General features: G+C 43.6%; 1 protein-coding gene across 10 annotated transcripts in view; it reads right to left on the bottom strand.

Annotated features, from left to right (window-relative positions):
- ctbp2l (C-terminal binding protein 2, like) overlaps nucleotides 1–26,493 on the bottom strand; it is a 99,871-nt gene that overhangs the window by 15,042 nt on the left and 58,336 nt on the right. For 8 of the 10 annotated variants that reach the window (XM_082544994.1, XM_082544993.1, XM_082544996.1 and 5 more), the window contains 3 exons: nucleotides 8,802–8,956; nucleotides 4,926–5,070; nucleotides 2,223–2,429 (listed from right to left, as the gene is read on the bottom strand). In XM_082544994.1, coding sequence (XP_082401120.1) covers nucleotides 2,223–2,429; nucleotides 4,926–5,070; nucleotides 8,802–8,956 — 507 coding nt within the window. Of the gene's footprint in view, nucleotides 1–2,222; nucleotides 2,430–4,925; nucleotides 5,071–8,801; nucleotides 8,957–9,254; nucleotides 9,316–17,365; nucleotides 18,257–26,493 lie in introns of those variants that run through there. The other 2 variants (XM_082544999.1, XM_082544997.1) reach the window with 2 other exon arrangements.

The following is a 26,493-nucleotide window of genomic DNA, read 5'->3' as shown; positions in this document are numbered from 1 at the left end:
CAGATTCTGCAGTAAAACACGAGGCTGAAGCACCAATTCTTGAAATCAGCCCTGTCTCACCCAACAGTGAAGAGGCAAACATGGTGGCAATTGGCCAAGAGGTCAACGTTTTTTTTAAAAAAACATTGTTTCAAAAGTCCTTGTGCACAGCAGGCAGATTATCTCTGTTTTTACAAAAGGAACCAGGCGACATCACAATATCACTGGAGATATTTTCCATATTCTGCAAAGAGATGCAACAAGTGCAAAATCCAATAACGTGCAATACGGTTATTTGTTCTCTTTAGCTTTCAAATACTTGTCAGTTGTGTCTGTGTGCAATTTGGCGCAGGCGGGTAGTGTGCAATCGTCTGAAAACAGCTGCCTGCTTCATGTGGAGATGATACTGATCATAGTGGTGAGAGTGAACTAAACCTAATCACTCAAATAAACTGGTTTGAGTGATTAGACTTTTCACTGTGAGCAACTTCAAGATGGATGTAATGGGATTCTGTTAATTAAAAATTTAAGTGAGTACAGTTAGCATAGAAAAATGTGCAATTACCAGAGGCTGTCAAAAAGTCCTTATTTACCTTGCGATTGTGTCTCTTAAAACATGGAAGCATAACTTTGGCGGTTGGATATTCAGTTTTTATGTTTCCTTGACACATAATCGGCTAATGTTGCAGAAATATGTGGGAAGGATTAGACTTGGGTAATGAATTCCAACATTTTTTCATCGGTCCTCATCTGCATCTGCTGCAGTATCAACACTGTCTTTGCACGGCTAATTTGATTTGACCACCTGGAAATGCTAAATATGCAAGTGGAATTTTCTTTGTTTTGAATTTGCTTTGAGACGTTTCAAGAGAAAGTAATTATACTTGTCTGCAATCACTTTTAGTATAAGATGCAACATTTAAAAATATCATTTTTAGGGGAATATAATGTGTTAAAAATGTTGTTTTGCATTTAGTAACTAAAATGGCATTTCAAGCTTATCACACTGAACCCTGATGATCATTTAAGCCTTCATTCATATAAAAATGCTGATTAAAGGTATCTTAGATGTCTCTTCCCAGACTAACATATTCCCCAAATTCCAAAGTTGAAAATGAGTTTTTTATCAGATCAAATTTAGTTGATAGGATTATCCTGGATATTTACTGGAGGTAGATAGGCAGACCACAGCTACTTGGTTACATTTACATATGAGAAATAACAGAATAATTCACAACTAAAAGGCTTGAACTTATTTTTGAGAAGAAGATCAAATGGTTGGTTGTTTGGTACTTCAAGTCCTCGAGTCTACTGTCACCCCAGAGCTAGAGGGGTTTTTTTTCAGTCTGTGTATTTGCCGACAGTTGTGCAGCTGGCTGAATATGCAGAGTCCTAGAAACCAACGCCAAGAGGCCTTCGATGTCCCCAACCTCCCACTGACAATGGATATTGTTTTGGAGACAGCTTGAGCCAGAAAGACCAGCAGAGGAGGCTGGAAATGGGAGGACTGGATGAGGAAGGGAGAGACAGGGGGGAGAAATCTTCCCTGCCAGGACCCGCTGTTCAGGCACAGTTAGTCCAGGCAGCTGTCTGGGACCTGTAGAGGAGGAAGGAGGTTGTATGTTTGTGTGTGTGTGTGTGGGGGGGGGGGAGGGGAGGTGTATGTGGACAGAGAGATAAGGTGGCACTCAGGAAAGGCTTGTGAGAAGACAGAGCATCTGTCGGCCCGGTGATGTTGTGACAGGGCAGAGTGACGCACAAACACACACAATCACCACTAAAACAGGTGCAGAGAGGGAATCAAGTCAGAACACACACACACAAACACACAGAGGAAGAATCTAGTCTGCCATGAGGCCTGATCATGGCAGGGCAAGATGTCGAGGGACCGTGGTGACAGAGAAGAAGAGTTGAAAACAGAAGAAGAGAGTATAATAGAGATATAATGGTGAGCATTAGAGCAGTGGGATGAGAACAGTGAGGCAGAGAGAGGAAGTCAGCCCGCAGGGAGGCGAAACAGACAACCTTGAGATAATCTGTGGGACGGGCAGAGGGTGAAAAATAACCTTATCAGAGCAGGAAAACAGAAGGCACACTGAGTGGTGAGAGGATATGAAAGCACAAAAGTGGAAGCAACGGAAGGGGGAGTAAATTAAAAAAAAACATGATGAAAATAAGAGGAAAAAGCAAGAGAAGGAGCCAGAAAAAGGCTAAAAGAGGAAAGCGAATAACTGAATATTCACCAAAACCGATGAGACCCAGGGTTTCGCCACGTATGCGGGCGGCACCGGACGCCACCTCCCGGATTTGCTCCACGCTCTGGACTCGCGTGCCCTCCCGCAGAGCCTGGTAGAGCCAGGTGTTCCGCCGGTAAAGGTTGAGGATGTGGCACAAGGTCGAGTCTGCCGTCTCCTCCACAGCTGCCGAGGGAATGTTGCACACGGCAATGCCTAAAGATAGAACAGTAAACACACACAAGGCAGAAGGGTTGAAAAGCACATTAAAGACGTATGTGACACGTGAAATATGAGTACAGAGGGAGATTTTATTGTCCAGGGCGAAAAAACCAACATGGGTCACTATGATTTCTGATATTCATGGTCAGCATCTCAAGGGAGTGTGAAAATGACATCAGAATATGTCGGCTTCATTGGAGCGTGACCTCCAGCACGCATTGCAGCCGAGGATGAAACAGACCGGTGGATTTGGTGTGCCGGATTGATGTTTTTCATGTACCAGTCAGTCTACATTCCAACACTCGCTTATGGTCATGAGATCTGGGTCATGACCAAAAGAGTAAGGTCACGAATAAAAGCAGATGAAAATAGTTTCTTTTGTAGGGTGGCTGGGATCAGTCTTGGAGATAGAGTGAGGACCTTGGACATACAGAACCTGCTAGAGAGATTATACATCTAGCCTAGTCTGGGAAACTCAGGATCCCACAGGAGTAACTGAAACGTGTTGCTGGAGATAAGGACGACTAGAATACTCTGCTTAGGCAGCTGCCACCCCTAACCTCACTTTAGACAAGTAGAAGATGATGGATACGTGAATGGATATTATGTACTATAACACAGGTCATATATTATAAAAACTTCAAAGGAAGCTTTTGGTCCAAAAGTATATTTTATTATATTTACCCATATAGGGGTGATATCTTCTGTAGATCTTCTGGGTCGGGGATGAGTTCCTGCCCCAAGTGGAGGAGTTCAAGTATCTCGGGGTCTTGTTCGCGAGTGATGGGAGAAGGGAGCCGGAGATCGACAGACGGATTGGGGCTGCAGCTGCAGTAATGCAGACGCTGCACCGGTCCGTCATGGTGAAGAGGGAGCTGAGTGTAAAAGCGAAGCTCTCAATTTACCGGTCGATCTACGTCCCTACCCTCACCTATGGCCACGAGCTGTGGGTAGTGACCGAAAGAACGAGATCGCGGATACAAGCGGCAGAAATGAGCTTCCTCCGAAGGGTGGCTGGCCTCTCCCTTAGAGATAGGGTGAGAAGTTTGGCCATCCGGGAGGGGCTCAGAGTAGAGCCGCTGCTCCTCCACATCGAAAGGAGCCAGCTGAGGTGGTTCGGGCATCTGACAAGGATGCCCCCTGGGCGCCTCCTGGGTGAGGTGTTCCAGGCATGTCCCACCGGGAGGAGGCCCCGGGGCAGACCCAGGACACGCTGGAGAGATTATATCTCTCGGCTGGCCTGGGAACGCCTTGGTATTCCCCCGGATAAGCTGGAGGAGGTGGCTGGGGAGAGGGAGGTCTGGGCCTCTTTGCTTAGGCTGCTGCCCCCGCGACAGGCCAGAGGAAAAACATGAAAAGTTGATAATGGTGTGAACTGATCCCTTAATAACTTGGGTTATCTTTAATTAGGTCTATATTTGGGCAACGTAATCAGTATTCCAAACATCACCTGCTAAACGTCAATAATAATATGAAGATACACACGTAAATATGTAAAGTCAAGATCTTATCCAGTGCAGTGTTCATAATTTTGTTCCTTTCAGCCGATATACAGGCCTGACCTTGTGGTATTACCTTGCCGTTTCCTCCAACAACACAGACTACTTTTTTTTCTCTGTTCTAACACTTAAGCACTTCTGCCTGCCCTCATTCTCCTCCTAATGTCCTCATCTCACTCTGTATCTCGGAATAACAGCGCAGTCGTCTCTAGACAGCAAAAAATAGACCGAGCCTGCTCAATCAATGGCCCCTTTTTTCTTCTCCCCGAGAACAGCCGTCATATCAGCGCCGCCTTCTCCAGGCACGATAGCTTTTGACTCCTGTGTTGCAAGGCAGAGCGCCTTCGGTGAGTGGGTGGCAGTTAGACACAGTATCTCATATTGGCAGGGAAATGGCAGCTTTGTCAACTGTAAGAGCTTTTTGAGCCACCAGCCTGCTGATATAAGCCTGGGTGGTGTTTCAGGGAGAAAACTGAACTCTTCTCCTTCCCCGTGTGTCTTTTACTCTGTCTCTTTGAACATTCTGGCTCACAGCGGGATGTCTGCACTTCATCTGACTATTTATTCAGCCTTTGATACTATTCAGAAAAAATCCATACAGTAAAAACAAGGAAACGGTATACGTGGTATTCGAAGTAGTCCGCTTTAGGGACAACGACTATTAGCTCTATTTCATCGCTGCTTTTCTTTTAGATGGTCAGTCCAATTTTAACGCTGCGATGTGATGAATCTTCCCTTCAAGATTCACTTAAATCTGATTACAGGCACCTGAGGTATCGTTTGTCATTAACAGGCAAACAAACGATCAAACAAGCAAATCAGCAGACCTGCTCCCTCACAAGAAATCAATGCGACGCGGGATAGTCGTATCAAAGGAGCACAAAACACATTAGAGCTTTGCTCAGATGTAGAAAAAGAGGCTGTTACACGAGCACAGATGTGGAGAAGAAAATGATTATGATTTAGTAGCCGCTATTTAAAGAGTTCATACCCAGCTCTCCAGCAGCCTTTATGTCAATGTTGTCGTAGCCGCTGCCGATGCGGATGATGATGCGTAGAGCTTTGAACTTTTCCAGGTCCTCTCTGGTCAGGGTGATGGTGTGGTACATCATGGCACCCACTGCCTCATTAAGCACCTGCAGACACATGTATTCATAAAATTTTGCATGACACAACTGAATGAAATGCTTTTCCCTCCTTAATCTGTGTCTTCCGTTGGCCAGTTTACTCGTTTGCTCATGCAAAACACGGCTATTAAATCCACTTGGGGATACAAGAGCTCATGACAATCACACTGTCGCATTCCTTTCAGAGATGCTGTGAAAATCACACGCCTGCCGTGACTTCCGACATTTGTGAACATTATAGATTTCACATCGAGGGGGAACTACAGACATCACATGGCCGCGAGCAACACTGACACATTGTCCATTTAACAGACCTGCACTGGAAGTAGAAACAGTCATTATATTGTTTTGCGGGGGCTCAGTTCTGCACGGTATTCACAATTGCACCAAGAGTGTTTACGGACACAAGATCTGGATAAGTGACTGGATAGAGAGGTACTGATTGCAGGATAAGCCTTATAAATTAAATAGAATAATAGAATTAAAATAGCCCCATTACAAAGAAAGTAACTAATTTACTACCCAGACTGTACCGCTCTGTATTTCAGGCTTCAAAATTTCCCGATTCCTGGGAATGTATCCCGCATTTGCCCTAGTAGCTTGTGTCTCCAAAAGTTGATTCTATTCATCTGGATGTAGCGTTTTCAGTGGGAGAAGATGAACAGAATCAACTTTTGGAGATTTACTTACTTGGATGATTGAGAATGCATCAAGACTAGTAGCTTGTGGTTATTTCTTCCAAATGTTCTTACCTGCTGTACTCATGCATTGAGTAAAATTTTAGGCTGCGCAAACTCCAGCTTAAAGATGCATGTCAGCTAAGTGTAAGTGAAAGTGGTTGTTACTTATTTTAAAGCAGGTAAAGGTCAAAACTAACTGTGCTTTTAAACAACCACATGGTGGCGTTGTTGAATCTACCTACCCAAAGACAATCCATTCAAGTTAAATAAAAAAGAATAAATAAAAACAATCTTAAGATGTACCAAGTGAAACATTTCCCAAAAAAGTCTGAATTCTGTCACCTTGGACGGGGGGGGGACAATCACTGTGAAATGCTGCTCATGCTGCTCCTCTGCCACTTAACGTGGACAAGGTGACCTGGCCTGTGATGTGGATCTAAACTATTCCCCTTCCGTATCAGCCCCGGCCCCTGTCAGCGCCTAAATAACAGCTCTACATTCACCTCCAGCCAAGCTGCATTAGCTTTCCTGTGATTAGTAGATTAGCTCTGAATTTCCATACTGCTTTTATTAGAGCAGTGTCCTGGACAGGCCTTCCAGATATTAGTTCAAGGTTAAAACACTCCTTACACGCACATGCGCGACCGGCCAAAATGCACACATACATAATTGTCTCCCTCTGCGCTGATCCTGAAGGTCTTGTGTTGTTTTTGAGCTGGGGGAAGGAATCTTCTAGCCTGATTGTAGTTGATGTTAATGGAAACTCTGACCTCAGCTACATCCCCCTCTCCACTGTAACCAAACCCTTATCGCTTTAAGGATCTATCATTTCTTATGACGCCTGGACTTTTCTGACAAGGCACAAAGCCCGTGCTTCACATTTAGCCTGGCTGAGCAAAAGATAGACTGTTTCAAGGGAGTTTTGATTTGGTGATGTGCACACTGTAGTGCACACTCCTAGCTTCTAGGAGGGGGACTTTATGGCAATGAAGTCATCCCGTGAGTGATCCGCAGGGATGTTGTGCTGCTCAAACTGTTGCTTCATAAAACTACAGACTACTTAAAACTTCTTACAACGAAGGTGGCTTAGCATTTTGCAGGACAGCGTCACAAAATACTGTGAAATATGTCATAACACAACAAGCTCTGACCCCACTGGCCATTGTACCTTCAAAATCCACTTTAGCAGTGCATCGATTCCACAAAATCTTTCAATACTTCTAAAACAAATCCGTCCACACGAGATGTGCTGATTTTACAGAAGACTACATGCCAGGTCCAGCCGCTTAGGTCAGAGGGAGGTTACCAGTTTTCCTGGTTGCAGCCTCAGTGCTTATCTAAAGCAACGTGGCTTCTTGCACATTTACCCCAGTCCCCCACCTAAATAGTGAAATAGCAGCAAGAAAGCAAAAAAAGTTATGTCTTAGTGCCAAAGAATAAACAGATGTTAACCAGTATGTCCACTAAACTAGTCTGACACCTGGTTCCTCCAGTATGCACCTTAAACTGTTTTCGTGCAAGAGCCTGAACCTCCTAAATGCCCCCATTCATCCTTGTGTGTGTGTGTAACAGATAAAGCACAGCATTTAATATGTGAATGTGAATGGGTGAAGTACTTTAACAACAGAAAAGTGCTATAAATATCTATATAACCCCATTTAGGGTTTATTAAAGGATTTACTGCTTTGAAAATTTATTGTTTCTTATAAATGGAAAATAGTAAACATTTGCTGATATTGTGAAGACTTTCTATTCACAGTTTAACTAATGACGCGAGACGACAACACGCAATGTATGGCTCCCCCCCCCCCCTGCATTTTAGAGATTGAACTGTTAACTGAACACAGTATCATAATTTTTCCATCTATCATCTTTTAGTTACATTAAGAGTCATTAGCTGCAAGCCCCAAGCTTAACACCTCTTTTGGATGATCACAGTCAGGCGGCGCACAAAGTAATAGGCCAATATTGACTCCCTGCCATATGGGCTCTCATCCAACTTTTACAAGCCACATGTGGTTATGAGGCGCGACGACTGTGACAAAGACGAGGGATCAGAGACCTTGGATTATGATGCTGGAGTGCAGGTGCTGCATACAGGATTTGGTCTCACTGAAGTGGTATTGTAACTTGATCTTGATTGGTATTTGCCTGTGTGCTTTATTGTATCCCTATCACTTGAGAAAAAAGAGGATTACCAGGTAGAAGACTTCACATAACCTTAGGCAACTTTCATATTCAATCCTCGGCCAATCTTTTCCATAAGATTTTTTTTTTTTTTTATTGTTGTCTAGTGTATATGTACGGGAGTGTGGCAGCTGCTGTCCGCCCTGACAACATTGAACTGAAACTCCCAGAGTTATCAACACTGCATCTTCGCATCCATGCTGCAGAAAGCAGAGATTGGACATTTTCAATCTATACCGCCCCTCTGGGTATCTAGACTGCAAGTTATTATTGCAAACTGCTGAATATGCTTGCGAGGTGAACATTACAATCATGTTTTTCCTGATAAGGCAGTGTTAAAACAAACAAAAAGCTACCCACTTTCCCCCCTTCTCCTCACCGCCCAAGGTCTTTGATTGAATTGATCTCTATGCAAATGCTTCTTTTTTAATATGTCCCATTTTCATAAAAACAGCGCGATGGAAGATATAGCAGCCCTCACTCTGTCTGCAGATGAAGAGATAGCACTTGGGTGATACCCATTTCTGTGGCCATATATTGTTTTGTAACCACGGCGCTGCATAAAAAGCAATAAAGAGCCTCTACAAGCCAATGTAATTACACCGCATCCCCGCTGTACGAGATTCTCTATTAGAACAATGGCACTGATATAGGCGTTACAGTCAGTGCTACAAAGTGACATTAAATCATAATGAAGCCACTATATTTTAACTGGCAGGTGTGTATGAGGCCAATATAACGCACTTCACATATCAGCGCTATAGAAAAAGGAAGAGGGAGATATGAGTGACGGGTAAATTCCGTCTCTCCATCAAGGTTCAGCTGCGATGTGGAAGACACTGAAAGTGAACTACGGTGCGTGCGTCTTCCTACCTTCTCGTGGATCTCCTGCGTGGACTGAGCATCACAGAAGGCAACGGTTGCTAAGTCTTTAAGGATGGGCATCTCCACGGTGCAATCACGCCCGTCCAGCAGGGCCACCAACGGGCGGGGATGCATGGGCCCGTTCATGATTTGAGGCCGAATACCTGGAGAGATACATTCAAGAAGAGGAAAGATTATTTTAAACAGAAAAGGTATTAAGAAAGTAGCTTTCAAAATCAGGAAAGATGAAATCCAAATAAAATATAAAATGTAACTATCACTAAATTGCAGTCTTCACTCAGTTAATCAACACTCAGATAACAATCATCTGCTGTGTGTATGCATGTGTGCACTTGTGTGTGCTGATTAGGATGTAGCAGGAAGCGGGGCTTCTCCGAACTAACAAAAGTTGCTCAATAAATCAATACGCCTACTCAAGACTGGATTAGAAGACGGGCTCACTTGCAGGAATCCTCTGGGTCTGGCTCTCAAACGCACACAGAAACATTTACATACACTGACACAGATAGGCGAATGCAAGCAGACAGAGTTTCACACAATCATATGAAGGGGAACAAATTCCCCTGTGTGCATACTGACACGCACACTTTGGTCGTTCTCTTTTACCAGTTAAAAAACGGCAGTGTGAGTGGAACCAGCTGCTGTGGAACAGGGGTGAAAAAAAAGAAGAAGAAAAGAGAAACACTGTGAGGACACCTTTAGAAATGCCTCATAAGAGCAATGCATCATTGAAATGAAGAGCATTGGAGAAAACGCTACAAGCCTGAAACAAACTCGGAAGCGACTCGCAGCTGCACTTCGGCACACTTGACAAAGTGCGTGTCGTAACTCGGGTTTCTGTCGCCGCTCGGCTCTTTCTCCTCTCCTTACTCGCTACTTTTCTCACTTGAAGTAAAATGAGTCAAGAGAAGCCGAACTCCCCAGCGGGATCGACCTTCTCACACATCCCACTGAAGAGGACGTGTCGCGCTTCGAAGACAGACAATTACCAGCCCCTGCTTCATACAATGTTAACAAGTGAGGAGCATCAATATTCATGCTTCCCTCAGATGCTGTCCTGTGGACGGAGAGACTTTAGAAGAAGCAAAACTGCTCCTTGCTAAGAAACAGCATCGCAACACTGCACAGGTCACCATATTCACCCCGACAACAAGATCCCCTGCGGATGTTTCCCTGTGACTTCACGACATCACGTTTCTTATCTAGGTTTGCTGCTAAGATCTGTATCGGGATGCTCATGCATGACCTCACTCTGTGCACGCACTAGTGTATGCATAGCTCTCAAAGTTATCCTGAAGATTACAATGACGCCATGCGATAAGGAGCAGGGTGGAGAAAGGGAAAGGAGAGCAAAGGTGGAGGAGGTCTCATTAGGGCAGTGCTCTTTGGGATTACAGCACACAGCATTGGGACCGATATAGGTGAGATAAGGAGATTTAAGATGAGATGTGTGTGTGCACAAACAAGTTAAAATGCACAGTGAGAAAAACAACAGGTGGGAGGGGAGGAGGGGGGAAGAAAAAGAGGAGCGATTCAGAGAAGAGTGAAATTAAAATGTAAAACAAGGAAGCATAAAAACAGACTAAACACTGCCTGTTAGCTTAAAGAGCTCCCAGGAGACTTATCAGGGGAGAAGGAGGATGAAAGGAGAAGGAGCACATAAACGACAGCAGAGACGCAGAGAAAGCCCAGCTGACAGAAAGCGAGCAGTCCAGCAGTGTAGCCTCTTAGGGCAGGGGGGGAGGATTGTAGCGAAGATGTCGTCTCCGTGCGCCTTCCGCCTGTTGTCATGGTGATCACTTAACAGGCTTTGGCTGCCAGTTTTAATGCACTTTATTTTTGGCACCGCCGGCATCTGCGCCATGAGTTGGGGTCGGAGGCGCAAACGGCCGTATCCACCCCACTCTTGCGGTGCAAAGGGCGGAGGAGATGTTTTCTCCCCTGACATACAGACAGCCGCCTCCTCCCCTCTCCCTCCGCCTCCTCATCTCAAGCCTTCCATCAAACGCCTCCGTTGCTTCCTACCTCCTTATCAGGCTCCCTGTTCAAGACAGCTGACATGACGGTGGGAAAGGTGAGGCTTACCAGCTTGGCTGTCGCATCTGTATGTGACAGCTTGTTGAATATTAATAGAGGCAGCTGGTAAAGACTGGGCAGCAGTGGTCAAAAACATCAACACCAAACTGGCGAGGGTGTGTCAGAAACACTCCACGAATGGTGGTTGATCGATCGAGTGAAACAAATGACTGGATTGTTTGTAATGTCATTGTAAACTGAACACGTCTGGGTTTTGGACTGTTGAAAGTTATGTAAGAGGCCAGTAATAAGTCATTTCCAAATACTTTGGCTTATTTTTCTTCCCAAAAATCACACAAACTCTATTCAAGCTTATTCTATTCAAGATTTTCTTACATGTCCACTAGAGGGCAGAAGAAAACATCTCACAACTATCAATAAAAGTTGTTAACAAATAGTCTATCATAGGTGGCAACATTAGGATTCAGCAGATGTATTTAGTTGCTGATGAGCTTTTATTCTTGCTCAGAGTCAAGGTGCAAATGTGCACTAAAGTAAAAACAATAACCTAAAACAGGCTAAAAACTAAATGCCACTTGTTACTTGTCACTGATTCAGAGATATGAAGAAAAATACTGATTATGGCTTCTCCCTGCTTCATCCTACCAGTGTGTACTTGTATCTAACAATTATTGGCGCACAGTGTGTGTGCACGTTAGAGAAGCTGTAGATGAAGCAGTAGGAGAGAGGAGTGGTTGACAGGCTGTGTGAAACCCTTAGGCAGAAGTTAGATAGGCTGAACTCCATGAATCATCCACCGGGTTCCTCTGACCTTTCAGTCTCTTACTCAGTCTCTTAATCTCCCTCTTGTCGACTTCTTCCTCTGCTACATTTTAAAGTATCGTTGGCACTGTTGTATTTTCGCAGATCTCTCCCTGTATGATAGCATCTTCTGACAGCTCCTCTTTGCTGCCGATGTCTAGCCCTGAGTGACTGTTTGCTCACTGCGCATCTCATTTTCTTTTTCTCCCTTTTCACATAAATTCCTCCCCGACCTCTGCTATCATTCCTCAGCTGTCTTTCAGTAATCACTGCCCCTCCTTTCTCTGTCATTCTTTCACCTCAACTGTCATTTCTTTTCCTCCATTTTCTATTCCGACCCTCAATTCCAGTTGGTCTGTCTGTCTATAAGCCGAAGCGCGCATGTCCTCCTGTGTGACAGATTGATTCTTACACTGTTGATTTTGATGGAGAGGATATGATATATTCAGGCAGGGAAAGCAGGGAGGTGACAGGCAACACTCCCTCTGTGTTAAATTGACAGCAAGTACATCAAACCAGTCTCAACCGGAACCGCTGGGTTTGTCAGCTGCACAACACCACTACACCCGTTTCTGATAGGTGATGCGTTCATGACACCTTTCTCACCACCTCTTTTCTCCGTGGTGATACTCAACAGCATCCCTGTGCTCTGTGCATCTATAACAAGTCTGTACCAATCTAAATTAAGTAGAATATAGAATTGTGTGTGTTTAGATGTGTTCATACATCTGACAATTTAAAGCTTCATATTTAAGTCACAATAATGGATGGGGAGTAATAGTCTCGTAACCAGGCAACAACGCCCGGGGCTAGAAAATGAGGGCAACGCAGAAGTGCCTGAAAGTATCCACTTCCTCGAGTGTCCACTCGAGGCTGGCTTCAAAAGCGCTAATAAACTCTCGTGTTAAAATAAACATGTTCACAGGCTGTTTCAAAAGACAGTTTTCACGTCAATAGTTAATTTTCTCCTTCGTAACATCCTTGATATGAGGGTTTCTGTTTCGCCATCTTGGTTGCAAAAAATGGATGTGATGAGGAGGGATGGGTCTGGCACCCATTAGCTACCGACGTGGGATTGACAAGATGATAGCCAATGTGGTTTCATGCCATTTTGAAATGTGACATGAAAAAGATGTTCAAAATAGGAATAATTTTTTACTCAATCTACAGGTATCGCCACCTGGTGGTGGCAGTTTGTAAAGGGTCTCTTTTTACTGCCTGAGTGGTGCCTTACGGGGTATTTTTCATGTAACCTTCTTATTTTTCAGTTAATGTACATTTGAAAGTACATTCAAGAAGTCTGGTCCTGAGAATTCATAATGGGATTTCATCAACCAATGAGGGATGGAATGGAGTGACTATCATTTATATACAAACTATGCAAATAGTCGGGGTTTAAAAAACTTAACATCGATCTAAAGGCTTTTTGGCTTGCAAATTATGGGTGAAAAGGTAGTAAAAATCCCCTCTAAAGTGCCATAAACTAGAATAATTTTGTGCTTTGAAGCCACCAGCAGTTTTCTCAAGATTACGATTTACTGTCAACCTCCAATTTATCTTTTATCTCAGCATGAATTTAACTCTTTGGAACAAGACAATCTCAGTGAGAGGCACTGCAAGCCTTGGAAACAAGCTTTAACCTCCACTGTGACAAGCACTCTCTAAGCTCACTTGTTTTAACAGCTGTGCAACACCTTTTCAGAGGCAACAGGCAGGAGTAAAACAGCATTTTCAGCAGGTCTACCATGTTCTCTGCAGGTTTACATCCTGGCGCCTTGGCAAACGCGGCCGCTGGCCACCTGACTGCAAACAGCCAGAGGATTTGAACTGAAGCATGAGCACAGACTTTCATACGGTGCACCAAATCTCAACAAATGTGTTAAGTGAAGGGCAGGGGATTGTGGAGTATTGGAGGTAATGTCAGAGCCGCAGGAGGCAGAGTGCTCTTAATTTCACTCACTCCTCCATTAATTAATCTCCCTCATTTCCTTTCCTCCTAGTTCTTGCGTCCTCTGCTTGCCGCTTAACTGTTGCCAGGCTGCAAATGCATGCGCGTGAGATGTTTAGGGATGAATTAATTTTCTTTGAGGGGGGCAGCTGCTGTTGTGGGTTTACCTGCCAAAGGAAATAATGCATGTGATGCATGTTCACACGCATACACACCTCCTGCTGTGGTGTAATATGTGTAATGATAGATTTGGGGCTGTAACTAATGATTTTCTTCATTGGTGATTAATTATTTGATTTTCTTCAACTATTTAATTAATTGCAAATCTTCGACATGTCAAAAATTAGCGACATAAGTAACATTTTCTTATTTAATTTAACCACTAATCTAAAAACATTTAATTTACAGCCTGATAGATAAGACACTGTTCTGTACAGGTATCCATGGTTTATCTGCTGGTTATATTATTCAATTAAATACCTCTGCTTTGTGATTACTATACTTTTGGAATGAAACTAACACACAAACACATCTAAAATAATTCTCCCTGCTAAAAGCACAGACATATTTATCATGAGGGCTCCAAGACGCTGAAAGACGAGCCTTGAAATGATTTTTTTTTAAAGACATCCATGGCTGCTAGATATTATGTTACTAAAGTCTTTTTAATTCCCTGTAATAAAATGTGGGGGCTCAGTTAGCGGTCTAAAAACAGAACATTTTTCTCAATTAGATTGCACACCAGTTGTGGAAAATGAGAACTGGGTCACAATGGAAATTATTTTGGAAATCTAGGCCTCCAGTAAAAAAGCTTAAAACCACTTGATGTAGATTACCAAACTTCATAAGATCAGTGTTTTTCCTCTTTCTTTTTTTCCAGTAACCTTACTCAGTATTTAAATCTGTATTTAAATTCTAATCATTCCTTTAGACAAATACAACCCTAACTCAGTCCGGGCTGAAGGCTGCGGTTTCTGAGCCAGAAACACTTAGTCAGAGTCTGGCAGCAGGAAGTAGCAGAGCGGCGTACCGGGAGATGAGGCCAGTGTTTCCATTATGTGGTGAAGGGAGCTAGGAGTCTTATCCTACCACTGGCCTCTGCTGCTGGTGCTATGTTGCCTCCAGTGAGGGGAAGGGGGACTAGAGGGGCAACGGGGAAATGAGAAATTAAAATCAAGAGAAGAGCAGAGAAACAGAAGTCACTTTAGTGCTAATGAGAGACAAGCCCTCCGCCATACTATAATCATCTTCTGCCACAGGTTACCTAGCAACCCCAAGCTGCTGTTTGCAGGTGGCTCCATCTCAACAACAAGGTTGGGTGGGGGTTGCTGCTGACCGCTAACTGTTACAGCCATTTACTGTGCCACCCTGAGCTAACACATGACCCATATACTTTCCCTGCTAAGCCCAAAAGGAGCAGGCTGCGTGTGAGAGGTGGGGCATGTCGATGGTGGCGAGAGAAGGGTTATAAAATGGTCACGTAACGCCTGCTTTACATGCGCGCTTTGATATTAGAGATTAGATGAAACTTTATTAATCCCTCGGGTGGGTTCCTCCGGGAAATTCAGTTCCAAACCATATGAACATGTGGTTTCATTTGGACTTTCCCAGGCTGGCAAAATAGTTTGACAATCTACCTTTACGTTTAGCGGAAACAGTTGCCGTTTAAATAATTTAAACACTCTAAAGAAAATATGGAGCCATTTTGACAAGGATTTCGTTTTGATTTAAATTCAAATTACAATCAAATCATTGCTGATTTTCTTGGCAAAAACGATTCTACAAATCATTCAGGTCACATGCGCCACACAATAAATCAAGACTGAATGCCTTTTTTGGCTATTATAAAAGAAACATGTCACTCGCAGTGGATTGCTTCAGCTGTTCTTAATTAAAGATAATTCTCCCAGAAACTTGCCAAAAAGGCCAAACAAAAGCCTACTGCTGTAGTAAATCTCACGTCCTCACTGCAAATTGGCATCTCTACTGTGAGTTAGGGAAAAAATGAAAAAGTTTTAGACAACTCTGAGAAGAAAGTTGAATCTTTTTTTTTTTTTTATATTAGTGGAACAATCTTGTCACGATTGTCTCTCAGGTTTGACGTTCCGGTTAAAATTTTCATGCAAATCATATTAATAATTTACTGATTCCCTACATAACCTGACTTTAGTCACAACCCCGCTGCTTGCATTTCCTAACAGTACATGCCAAATCACCCACAGAGTGCAAAACAGCATCAACCAAAATAGAGGCCTACAGTGGTGCACACACTATGTAGGCCAACTTTATGTTACAAATGTTTTACAGGCACCGAGAGGCCAGCATGTATACCCTATACCTGACTATAAATACTACTTTTCTTTTTGATAAATCTTATAGTTATGGCTGGATCAGGTGATGCTTACCCCTCAGTTACACTGTAATAGACCTAGGCTGCTGAGTGCTTCCTATGATGAACTGAGCCTTTCTTCTTCACTCACCTCTTTTCACTTTTATACCACTCTGCATTTATACAAGCAACTGAGGTGATCTGCTAGAAACCAAAGCAACTAAAAGGAGGTTGCAGTTGCAGCCAGTTGGGCAATACACATTTTTCCCTCATGACTGATAGTTAAGGTGGGCAATTCTTGAGCAATGTGATGTCACATGAGAAAACTCTACAGAGGAAAGCCAGAGCACATAGGATGGTCTGCTGTGTACCAGATGCACTTTAATTGGTAACAAATTAATTAGGAAGAAGATTCTAAACCACATTCATGTTCAACAAAAGGCCTTCAAACCACATTTCCATGCTGTAAATGTTCTTGTAGAGGAAAAGGTTGCAAAGGCAAAGTGAGATTTTTATGAAAACGTTGACATGAGGGTCGATAGTATGTAACTGGGAGGTAATGAATGGGACAGCAAACCTTGGTGAACAGCCAGGAGGTTGCTGCGAGGTAAAGGAGAAGCTTGCTGTGCACAGGTTACAGTGCTGTTAGGTCAAACAACACTTTGTGTTCCTCACTTAAGTTTCCCTCCATTTCACATGGCGCTTGTACTTTTACTTACGTGTGCACATAAAACCTGTCTAGAACACACGCAGACCCAAAGTCTGCCCGTGACAGCACGAGGTCATTGCATGAGTTGTAGTAGTTGAAGAGAGCGGGTGTGGAGGGCGGGCATAAGCACCCTTTGTTGGCAGCCTCCTCCCTGCCCTTCCCTCCCTTCACTTCCCCAAAAGTAGCACACAAAGGCCACTTGTCCTCCGCTGCCAGTGCCCCACCCCTGTCACCACCCGGCTGCCCGCCACACCAATCCATCCCCTGCCAAGAAAATGAGCGCACGGCTGTTTTAAATGGTACCCTCTGTGTGCACTGGCGGGCCGGAGCTCGCACTCCACTGCGGGACAAAAGCGAGTGTCAACAGCATCCATGGCAGAACCACGCCGGACCTCCCATTACCTCCCCTTCCTCTCTCTTTTCCCGCTCTTTTATTCTTCGGCGTTGCCCTGAGCTACAAAGTGCAACTCTGAGCCCAAGACTGCAGAGGCAGCAAAAACCTAGTAAGCCCAGTTCAGCAGCACAAGTAACAGACCCCGAAATGACTACTCCTTACCGGGCACGCAATGCATCCACACACATACACACACACTCTAAAACACTGCTCCCCTCCTCTCCTCTTACCCATACTCCCTCTACCCCTCCCCATTCACCTACTTCCCTCCCACCTCCCACATGCCAGACTTTATTAGACATCCAGAAGAGAAAACAGGAAACATGCTGCTTGCCTGGAAAATGTTGTCTCCACATTATTCGTTTTTAAAGGCTATGCATCACAGCGAAAGCAGGAGATGACTGAGGCGAGTAGGGAGTGGAAAAAACAAAAAACACAAAAAAAGGAAAGTGAAGGACCCTCTGCAATCATCCATGGAGGGTACCCCCCCCCCCCTCCACTTCTTCCTCTTCTCCTCCTCCTCCACTCCTCTAACCCCCCTCCCCCTTCCCCTGGAGTTGCTCCTCTCGGTCTGGCCCTGTTTGTGAGGGGAAGGGGTCTCTGCGGTGCGGGCTCTCACTAAGCCCCTGGCTGCATCATCTTTAGTCCATGCCTTTGAGGGCAGGGAGAAAAGCACCATACACCCGCGGCGTCCTTATATGCACGCTTACTCACACACGCTGAGGTCAGAGCTGATGATCGGATGGTAGCAGGACGGAGAAAGACGGGGGCAGGAGCTTTTGTCCTTTTCTCTTTTCCTTTTTTAAATCTCCCAGGAAGAAAAGGCTGCTGCGGTCGGGGAACGCAGTAGCTGGAAACTCTCTCGCTGCTTCCTCTGCTGTCAGCTGCGCAACATTTATTCGCTTTGCGTGTCTCTCTATCGCTCTCTCTCCTTAGCTTTTTTTCTCCTGCCTTTGTCTTAGCAGATAATAAACCAGAAGCTGCAGAAAAAAAGACCTTGCATCGGGGAAAAGAGAGGAAAAAAAAAAAGATCTGTCTAAATCAGACGTGCCAGCTTGGACATACAGAGCTGGACTCTCTGGGCTTGCACAATTTACGGCTGTGTTCAGTTCACTTCACAGGATCCACACGCATAACACACTCAAGCACAATTCCTCCTCCCTTTTTTCCCTCCTCCTGCCTCTCCACTTTTTTATGTTTTATTTCTGATCTGGACTCCATGGTGTTTTGAGAATGCCTGCCCCTTTTCCCCCCCCCTCACACGCACAGACACACACACTGGTTTGCTCCCAGCCTAAGCCTCACCTCCCTTTCCCTGCTGATTATTTGGTTTCCTTTTCTTCTTTTCTACTTTCATCTAGACCTTCTCCCCACTCCCCACCAAAAATACTGAACATGCACACAAACTCACTCCACCCTGATATTTTGGGGGCTTACTGGAAAAACATTGGGGAAGTGACATACACACTCATACCGCCTACCTCCCTTTGAAAATGCACACACACACACACACACACACACACACACACACACACACACACACACACACACACACACACACACACACACACACAAACTGCAAGAACAATGCAACATTCAAGCCACTCCAGCAACAACATTACAGCTGTAGACTTTGCTGTTCTTCACACCATCAGGGAAGTCATCAGAGCCGAGCGTGTTAAGTTCACAGTTTGGTCCCTGTAGGGGAGAGCTGACAGATCGCCTTGCTGAATGACTGTGAGGATGAGTGGCTGTAAACACCCTGTTTGGAATAACAAAGCAATCGGAGCCTCCCTGCTACTCGCCAGAGCACGGCGACGAACATACACATAAACACACGTGCACGCACACCGTCAGCTGCGTGACAAGCGTGACCAATACAGCAAGAGTCCGGCACGGTCACGCGCCAGAACTGATCATCACTCACAGTGAAAGCAGAAAGGTGAAACAGCACAAGCAGTGTCCATCTAAGTGTAAAGCTACTTCTCTTTTTTTGTCTGTGTGTAGGACCATGATGTATATCCGCTTAAAGTGTGTGTGCTTGCTCAGGTAATTATTGGGGCTGTTGTATCTCAGCTGCAAGAGCCCAACAAGCGGAGACATGACCTGTCATCCGAGCTACAGTCTGCAGCAATGACACATCTGAGAGAGTTTGACCATCAAAGGCAGTAGCAACCCACTTCCTGCCAGCCGGCCAGACATGCTCACACTCCTTATAAAGTGTGGGGATATGGCTGCCCCTCTGATCTTTCTCTCTTTAATAATATTAAAAAAGCTGGGGTGGGGGTTGTCTGTCTGACAGCAGTATATTAACACAAGAATATCACAGAATCCCAGAAGATGCAGGCATTCTGTGAGGGGGGTATTTTAAGAATAACACCCCAAGACAGAATGCTAATAATTGCATTGAGCTCCCCTGGTTTTTAGTGAATGAAAACGTGGATGAATTTACATTCATTCTCGCAAAGGTCAAAAATTCTCATTCGATTTTTCTGTGCAGAAAATTTTGGGTTAAAGCAGGGAAGATGCAGCTGCACAGAAGCAATAGGCTATGCATGGGGAACCACTGGCCCAGTTCAAAGAAAGCGAGATGTGCTCCAGCACTCGTCCAAAAGCTGACGAGCATGTAACGACATGCTTATTTGGAAGAGGCGAGTGAAGACTAGTGACGACAGATTGGCACTGCAGCATCCCATCCCTGCTCCCCACACCATTTCAGTTTTGCTGCCCAAAATGTATTTAATTGAAATTCTGACCAAAAAAAACCTTAGCGCTGAATTTCTGAAATATTCAGTGCGATAAAAATCTTAAAGTCAGATTTAATCAATTCCATTTGAAATCCAATTTTTTTAATGTCTACCGATCTTTATTTTAGCCTTTCATTTTTCTCTTCACTTTACACATAGTAAACACAGTCTTTGTGTAAACATAAGTGATCAACCTACTCTCAGGTGCTTTGAGTTGCACAAGGATGTAAATCTGGGTTTTTATATTAGCTGCCTCTTTAAAAAATTAGTGTGGCTTTCTACGGAAAAAAAAAAAAGAAATCTGTTAAATTTTAAATCAACCACACTTACAAGAAAAGCAATAGTGCTGCTTTTCCTGGGATGCATAATAATACTTGAGGTTTTCAGTCTACACTCCTTCCTGCTGCATGGTTTCTCTGAGCGCCAACCTTTAGCATAGTAAGACATCAAGGGCAGCGTTCACGCTCTGGAAGACCCAACAAATGTTCCAAGCCTTCTTACAGTCCATGAGAGGGAGCCTTCTTCTTTAACCAGCCTAATTATACTGTGTGCGCCCTTTTAATGTAAGCGCTAGAACTTGGCTTCTGAGAGCACAGTGGATGTAGAGGCCCGTTAAATCCCCCTAAAGCAGTTAAAGGGATTTTAAGAAATTAAGTGGTAGAGCGAGCCAACCTGCCGCTTGGAGACGAGGCTTGAGCTGACCACATTATGACCAGAGGTTCAGGGGTTCATTTCAGATGCTGGACTTGGGTCAAAAAGAGGTTCAGCTCCACAGCAGTTAAACCCCAGAGAATATCACCAGACAGCTTTTACAGTACGTTTTTCTTGCTTTGATTTTTTTCTCCTTTTTAAGAGCTAAGTGTTGGTGTTCTATTTTTTATTTTAGTTTTAGTGGTATCAAGAGTTTGTGCATTCTTTAATGCAATTTTTTTCTAGCACACTGTAAGACCATGATTTTCTCCTGTACTGTACTTCTACTTATGCTTGATCTGCTCAAAAAATGTCCGCAGACTTTACGGAACAGTTTTCCCAATGAATACTGCTGGCTTCCACAGAGTAGGGCTGCTCAATTAATCGAATTTTAATCACGATTACGATCTGGGCTTTCAACGATCATTAAAAATGACTGAGCCGATTATCAGCTCCTCCCTCTTGCTTTACTCTCGTGCTGCTCCGTGTGGCAAATCGAGCGCACCTCTCTGCATTTCGAACACGAGTCACAACAATTAAGAGGACCCGAGGGATGCTCGGAAAGCTAAGCAGAAGTTATTTGGAGAGGAGAGTGACTGCCGTTGGTTGAAAAGAGGTAAAAAAAAAAAAAAAACTTCAGTGGTGTGGAAACATTATGGGTTTGCGGAGTCAGACGTGGATCAAGTAGCTGCACCACAGAGCAACACTGCAAAGTTCACTAAACATAGATGTTTACATTTTTCATTTATTTCTTATATTGCAAACATTTGCACTGTTATCAGTATTTGCACACTATTTTATATTATTTTTTAAAGTCATTATTCAATACATTGTTATTGTTAACCCTTTAAAGCCGGTCAGAGCAGCACACTCCGTTTTGTGTAACTATTTTTAAATCCCTGTAGAACCTGAACCCTGTAAGCTAGCGCAATAAAATTTTTTGCATATGAAACCGGAGGAGTTGTACTTACATCTTATGCCATCAGCTTGTCCTGGGTCACGGTTTCCTTCCACATATAGCTTTGCAAAAATTGCATAAAAAGCGCTTGCAGCAACAAAAACATAATATTCCAGAAACACGCTGCCATCCGATCAGCTGTTCGTAACACTTCCCACATTGAAACAGAGTCAGCGCTAACTATTGCATGTCCGCCATTTCCTGCCCGAAACCGGAAGTGACGTCATTTTCGCAGAAAATGTAGTTTTTTTACTTGTAGGCCTTAAAAGCCTATACTGGTGTTTTTATAAGTCATGTTTGACTTTTCTGAATAGTTTCTGGGATACTTAGAACTCGAATTGCACTGCTGGAAATAGTTTATTTTGATGCACATGCTGTTTTCTTTGCAAATTTGCATCATAGGATTGTTTTTCGTTTTTCCTGCAGTATATAAAAATTGCTGTATCTCCAAAATAAAACTATGAAGACACTCAAAATAAATTTCCTGTTGTAAACTATTTTTTGCAACTTTTTTGTATTTAAAGTTTTGAGGGATAAACCTCTTAAATTTCTCCAAGTAGAAATATATGTAAAAAAAAAAAAAATTTCAATTTTTTTGTAGTTTATTGCACTTTTTTTGCAATTAATGTAGTTACTATGGACTTAATACATACATATTATTAAAATATGGGATATAACAGTTGTATTGATGTATAGCAACTTGAAATGCTCCCACAAATGGCACTACAACATGTAAAAAAATAATATAAGCTCTGGCGGACTTGGTTCTATGGTAGGTCTTAAAGGGTTAAATAAATATCGTCAAATAATCGAGATCTCAATTTCAGTGAAAATAATTGTGATTATCATTTTTGCCATAATCGAGCAGCCCTACCACAGAGTGCTGAGCATCACAAATTTAATTTACCATACCAGTGGGGTGAAGAGATTTATTTCAAAATCTGTACTAATATAGCCACGAGTATCCCAAAAACACTGTGACTTTTAAGTTTACAAATTGCATATCTTGATTCTCGCTGGAATGCAATGTTAATGAAGCAGACAAGACCTTTTTTTCTTTTCATTTCAGCTACAGGTTCAACTACAACTACAAGCTCTGCAGGTAATTACAGTCACTGTGCACATTCGTGAGTTCAGATGTAGCCAATTCATTCCAATAATCAGAAAATCCACCTAAAAAAAAGATCTAATAAGCAAGAGAATCTATTAGTTACACAAACAGTGGAAGAAGAAATCTTCTGGGGACCAGTGGAGGAATGCAATCGTTATTATAAAATACCTCCAAATCACAATATTCAATATGTTTCCAAAATGAACATCTGGAACAGCTTTGTGGCCAAGGTAACTGCAATAGTAGGGAAAGGTGTTCTTCATGGAGTAAGGAAGACACACAAATGAGAACTCACATGTGTAGGCTACAACAGCACTACATTCTGATTGATTCTACCTATAGAATAAATGACTGCTAGGCTGTTATAGTCTAACAAGTGGCAACATTGTATGCAGTTTTGTCCCGAAACATGAAAAACTATGCGAATTTTTTGTGTCATTACTTTTTCACTTGGAAAGACTCAGTGAAATAAAGGCTGAAGGCAGTTTTGTGAAAGTAAAAGTTTTATTATAAAGCCCTGCTTGACTTAAATAACAAGAGGACAAAAGGAAAAAAAAGAGAATTACGGGTTGCAAGATTTTTGGTGCAGCGGGAATTGTGTGACTTTTTCTAGTTGGGCAGTCTTTGAGTTCCTCCAGCAAGAACAGCGTGCCTTGGCAATTAATATGTTCTGATAACACATTCAAAATAAATTAGCACAAGCGAATAAAATGCTCTTCCTTCTAGCATACACTCTCAGTGCATCAGGAATGTTTTTGGCAGTAAACTGACTACTGCAAACCTCAGCAGACTCCACTTCCCAAAATTGTAAATCTGAAAAACGAAGCCCTACAAACATGGCTTAAAAAAAAGTCCACACCTTTCCATTGCTAACTTTACACTGCATGTCTTTAGTAAATCCCAACATGTTTTTTTATTCCAGAAATGAGCTGGCACTGCCACAAACCTTTAGTAAATCTGTCCCTTATGAACGCATTGTCTGCTTGAATTTATTATGTGGGGGAAAAAGACCAAAGCAAACAAACTAAGTCTTCCGTTCAGACCAATAAAACAATTTCAACCCTCATTCACAGGGAATCAGCAATGCAAAATAACTTTAGCCAAAGATCATGTTTGTTCACTTCACAACTTAAAATGAGAGCTGAAACCTCTGATCCCACCCAACCAAAATATCAGGATGATCGTAAAGCCAGTCACCATGCAACATCAATATATGGGTGATCTTTAGCGGTCTGGACATTCTTCAGAGGGAGGGAAAGAGGGCAGTATTAGTTTAATTTTTGGTGATGCAAGTCTAATTTCACTGCAGTGAATATTTATTTAGGAGGCCCAGGTTTATCCACTGGGAGGCACCTGCCGTGACAGTGGCAGCCAGGGTAAATAACCCCCCAGGCATGTATGCAGACACACAGATACCCACAAGACCCCCCACCCCCTCACCGGCGGTCCAGATAACAACCCTGAGTCAACACTGCCTCTTCGCCTTTGTTTTCTCTGCCTCCCTTCCTCTCTTCCCCTCCCACGTTCAAGTCCCTGCGGAACTGCAAGGACCAGGGCTGAAAAGGTGCAGGGATGAGGGACAGAGATAGTGAAAGAGAGAGCAAAGGCAGAGAGAGAGTGTATGTGTGAGAGAGAAGGGCTAAATTACAGCATGGGAATGCAAATGAGTGTATTTTATTTGGGGGGAGCCAACGAGGGCAAGCAGGCTTTATTTTCCAGGCAGGAACAGCCCCCCCGTGGCCTGTGGATCAGTTGCAGCAACGGCTAAGAGAAGAAAAACGAACATTCTCACTCTGTCTCTTTACTTGGGGAGGAATAAAAGAAGAAATACAACAAATACAAAACCCACAACTCTCAGAGGCTGGTGCAGTCATAAAATAAAATGATATTTTTCTATGCTCTCACGCCACCTCCTCTTCCCATCCCTCCTCAGCTCACTCCTTCCTGCACCTCCTCCACCCAAAGCACAGACACTAAAGTTGCTGAAATATAGGCACGCAGCCTGACCAAACACACCACTGCCACCACCGCCACCTCCCCCATCTGGAAAAACAGAGTGAGAAAAGTGAGCGTGTGCAAGAGCGATGAGGATGGAGGAAGCAGGCTGAGCCAGCAGCAGGTGGTCTCCAGATGTGGTGGCTCTGGGGACAGGCCACTCTAGCGCTGTTAAGGGCGACTCAGAGCTCCATCCTTCCCCTTTTTCCTTCCATCGCTCCTCCTCCCCTTTCAGTGACAGGAGCCATCTGGCCTGGCAGAGAGAGTGGAGCACAAAGTCCCAACCCTCCCAAGTGTGGCCCCTGTGTGCCACTCAACGGAGTGCACGAGTAAATAAAATGCATGCACATACGTGCACAAAATACCTCCTGCCTACCTCCCCCCAACCCCCAAAAGCTGTCACATGGCTATTAACCCATCGAAGCTGCAGCCCAGCTGTGCTCCATTACGATAAATACACTGGGGTCATGGGGGTCCTGTCAACCAGGAGTCAGCCATCAGATACTATGAGGTGTCCACTTACAGCCTTTTAAAGCTCACTTTGCTAAAGAGTTACAGCCATTTTCATCATCATAGCCCCCCCCCCCCCGCTTCATCGCACTACACCCTCTGAAAAGAAACTCCCACCCACCTACTCATCCACCTCCCTCTACCATGGCAAATGATATTTTACACTTCCTGTGGCAGCACAGACCTCTTCCCCACAAAATATAATACCCTGAAACCTACTGTAACCGGAGTTCGCATTTTGGGCGCACAATTTGACACCTGGAAAACCTGACACCTTAAAGCCACAACGACGTTCCCACGCAACTTGTACGCCGTCACAATTGATGCATTTCACTCAAGCTAAAACACAATTACCCAGAGGTAACGGCGTGTTCCCAAATATGAGTTTAAAGCAAAAAAAAAAAAAAAAGAGGCTTTCCTGGAAGACAAACAATTTGACTTTCTCTTTTTTTCATAGGAAAATAAAATATCTTTCTTCTCTCCAGTTGTCAGTCATTATGACTCTGTTAAGAACTGTTGCTCATAAAAAAAAAAAAAAAAAAGCCATTTGAACCCCTGGCTGTTTCCTGTAGGAACATTTGTAAAGCTTGAGAATACCTTTAAAAGCATTCCTGCGTAATTGTCTGTGCTGCAGTAGAAATCAGGAATGGAGGAAAATGGACCAAAATGAAAGGAAGCAAAGGTAGCAGCCAATGGGAGCAATGCAGGGTCAGCGCTGCCTGTTCTCTCAGGTATTATTGAACAAATAAAGCACTCCATCTCCTATTAGTGTGTACAACATAGGAAACAAGGGATGAGGGATTCGCTGCTGAGCAGATTATTTTGGTTTATTTGTTATTTTAGCATTTGCTCTATGGCAGTAAGGAGGATGTTTCACATCTTTGTCCTCTGGAAAATCAGTATTCACTTACTTTTTAGGACGGCAAATGGGAAACAAAAATATTCGACCGAATTTTTAATTTCTACCTATTATCCCTGCCCATTACAAATAAACTCACATGGGAAATGTTCTGAGAGCCTCTGCTGTGTTTACTGGCAATTGTGCTGGATGAATGGCAACCGGTAACATGGATTTGCAACAAGGAGATCAAACCACAGGACAAAAGACTAGCCCGGAAGACAATAGAGAAGCACAGAGGACCACATGGGGAACGAATGACAACTGATCGATCAGGATGACCACAACCGGCCGAAGTGCAATTTTTACTGGAAGAAAATAGGCCTCACAACAAAAAAGGTTAGTACATCAGCTAGGCAATGAGATCACCCACTATATGGTGGTCAGAGAAACAAGTTCTTCCAGGAAAAAAAAGAACAGAGATTACTGTTACACCTTTAAAAAAATCCTGTTGCTTTCATCTGTCTTCCTAGGTTTTATTCTTCATCCTCTGTATTTCTCAGTGTCTCTCCTCCTCCCTCCTCCCTGACCACAGACCATGAAAGAAGTAAAT

The sequence above is a fragment of the Aulonocara stuartgranti genome, assembly GCF_965226115.1.
Source record: "Aulonocara stuartgranti genome assembly, chromosome: 8".
In the NCBI taxonomy this organism is placed as follows: domain Eukaryota; kingdom Metazoa; phylum Chordata; class Actinopteri; order Cichliformes; family Cichlidae; genus Aulonocara; species Aulonocara stuartgranti.
The sequence above is the reverse complement of the archived record's forward strand: the minus strand, read 5'-3'. Positions and strand labels throughout refer to the sequence as shown.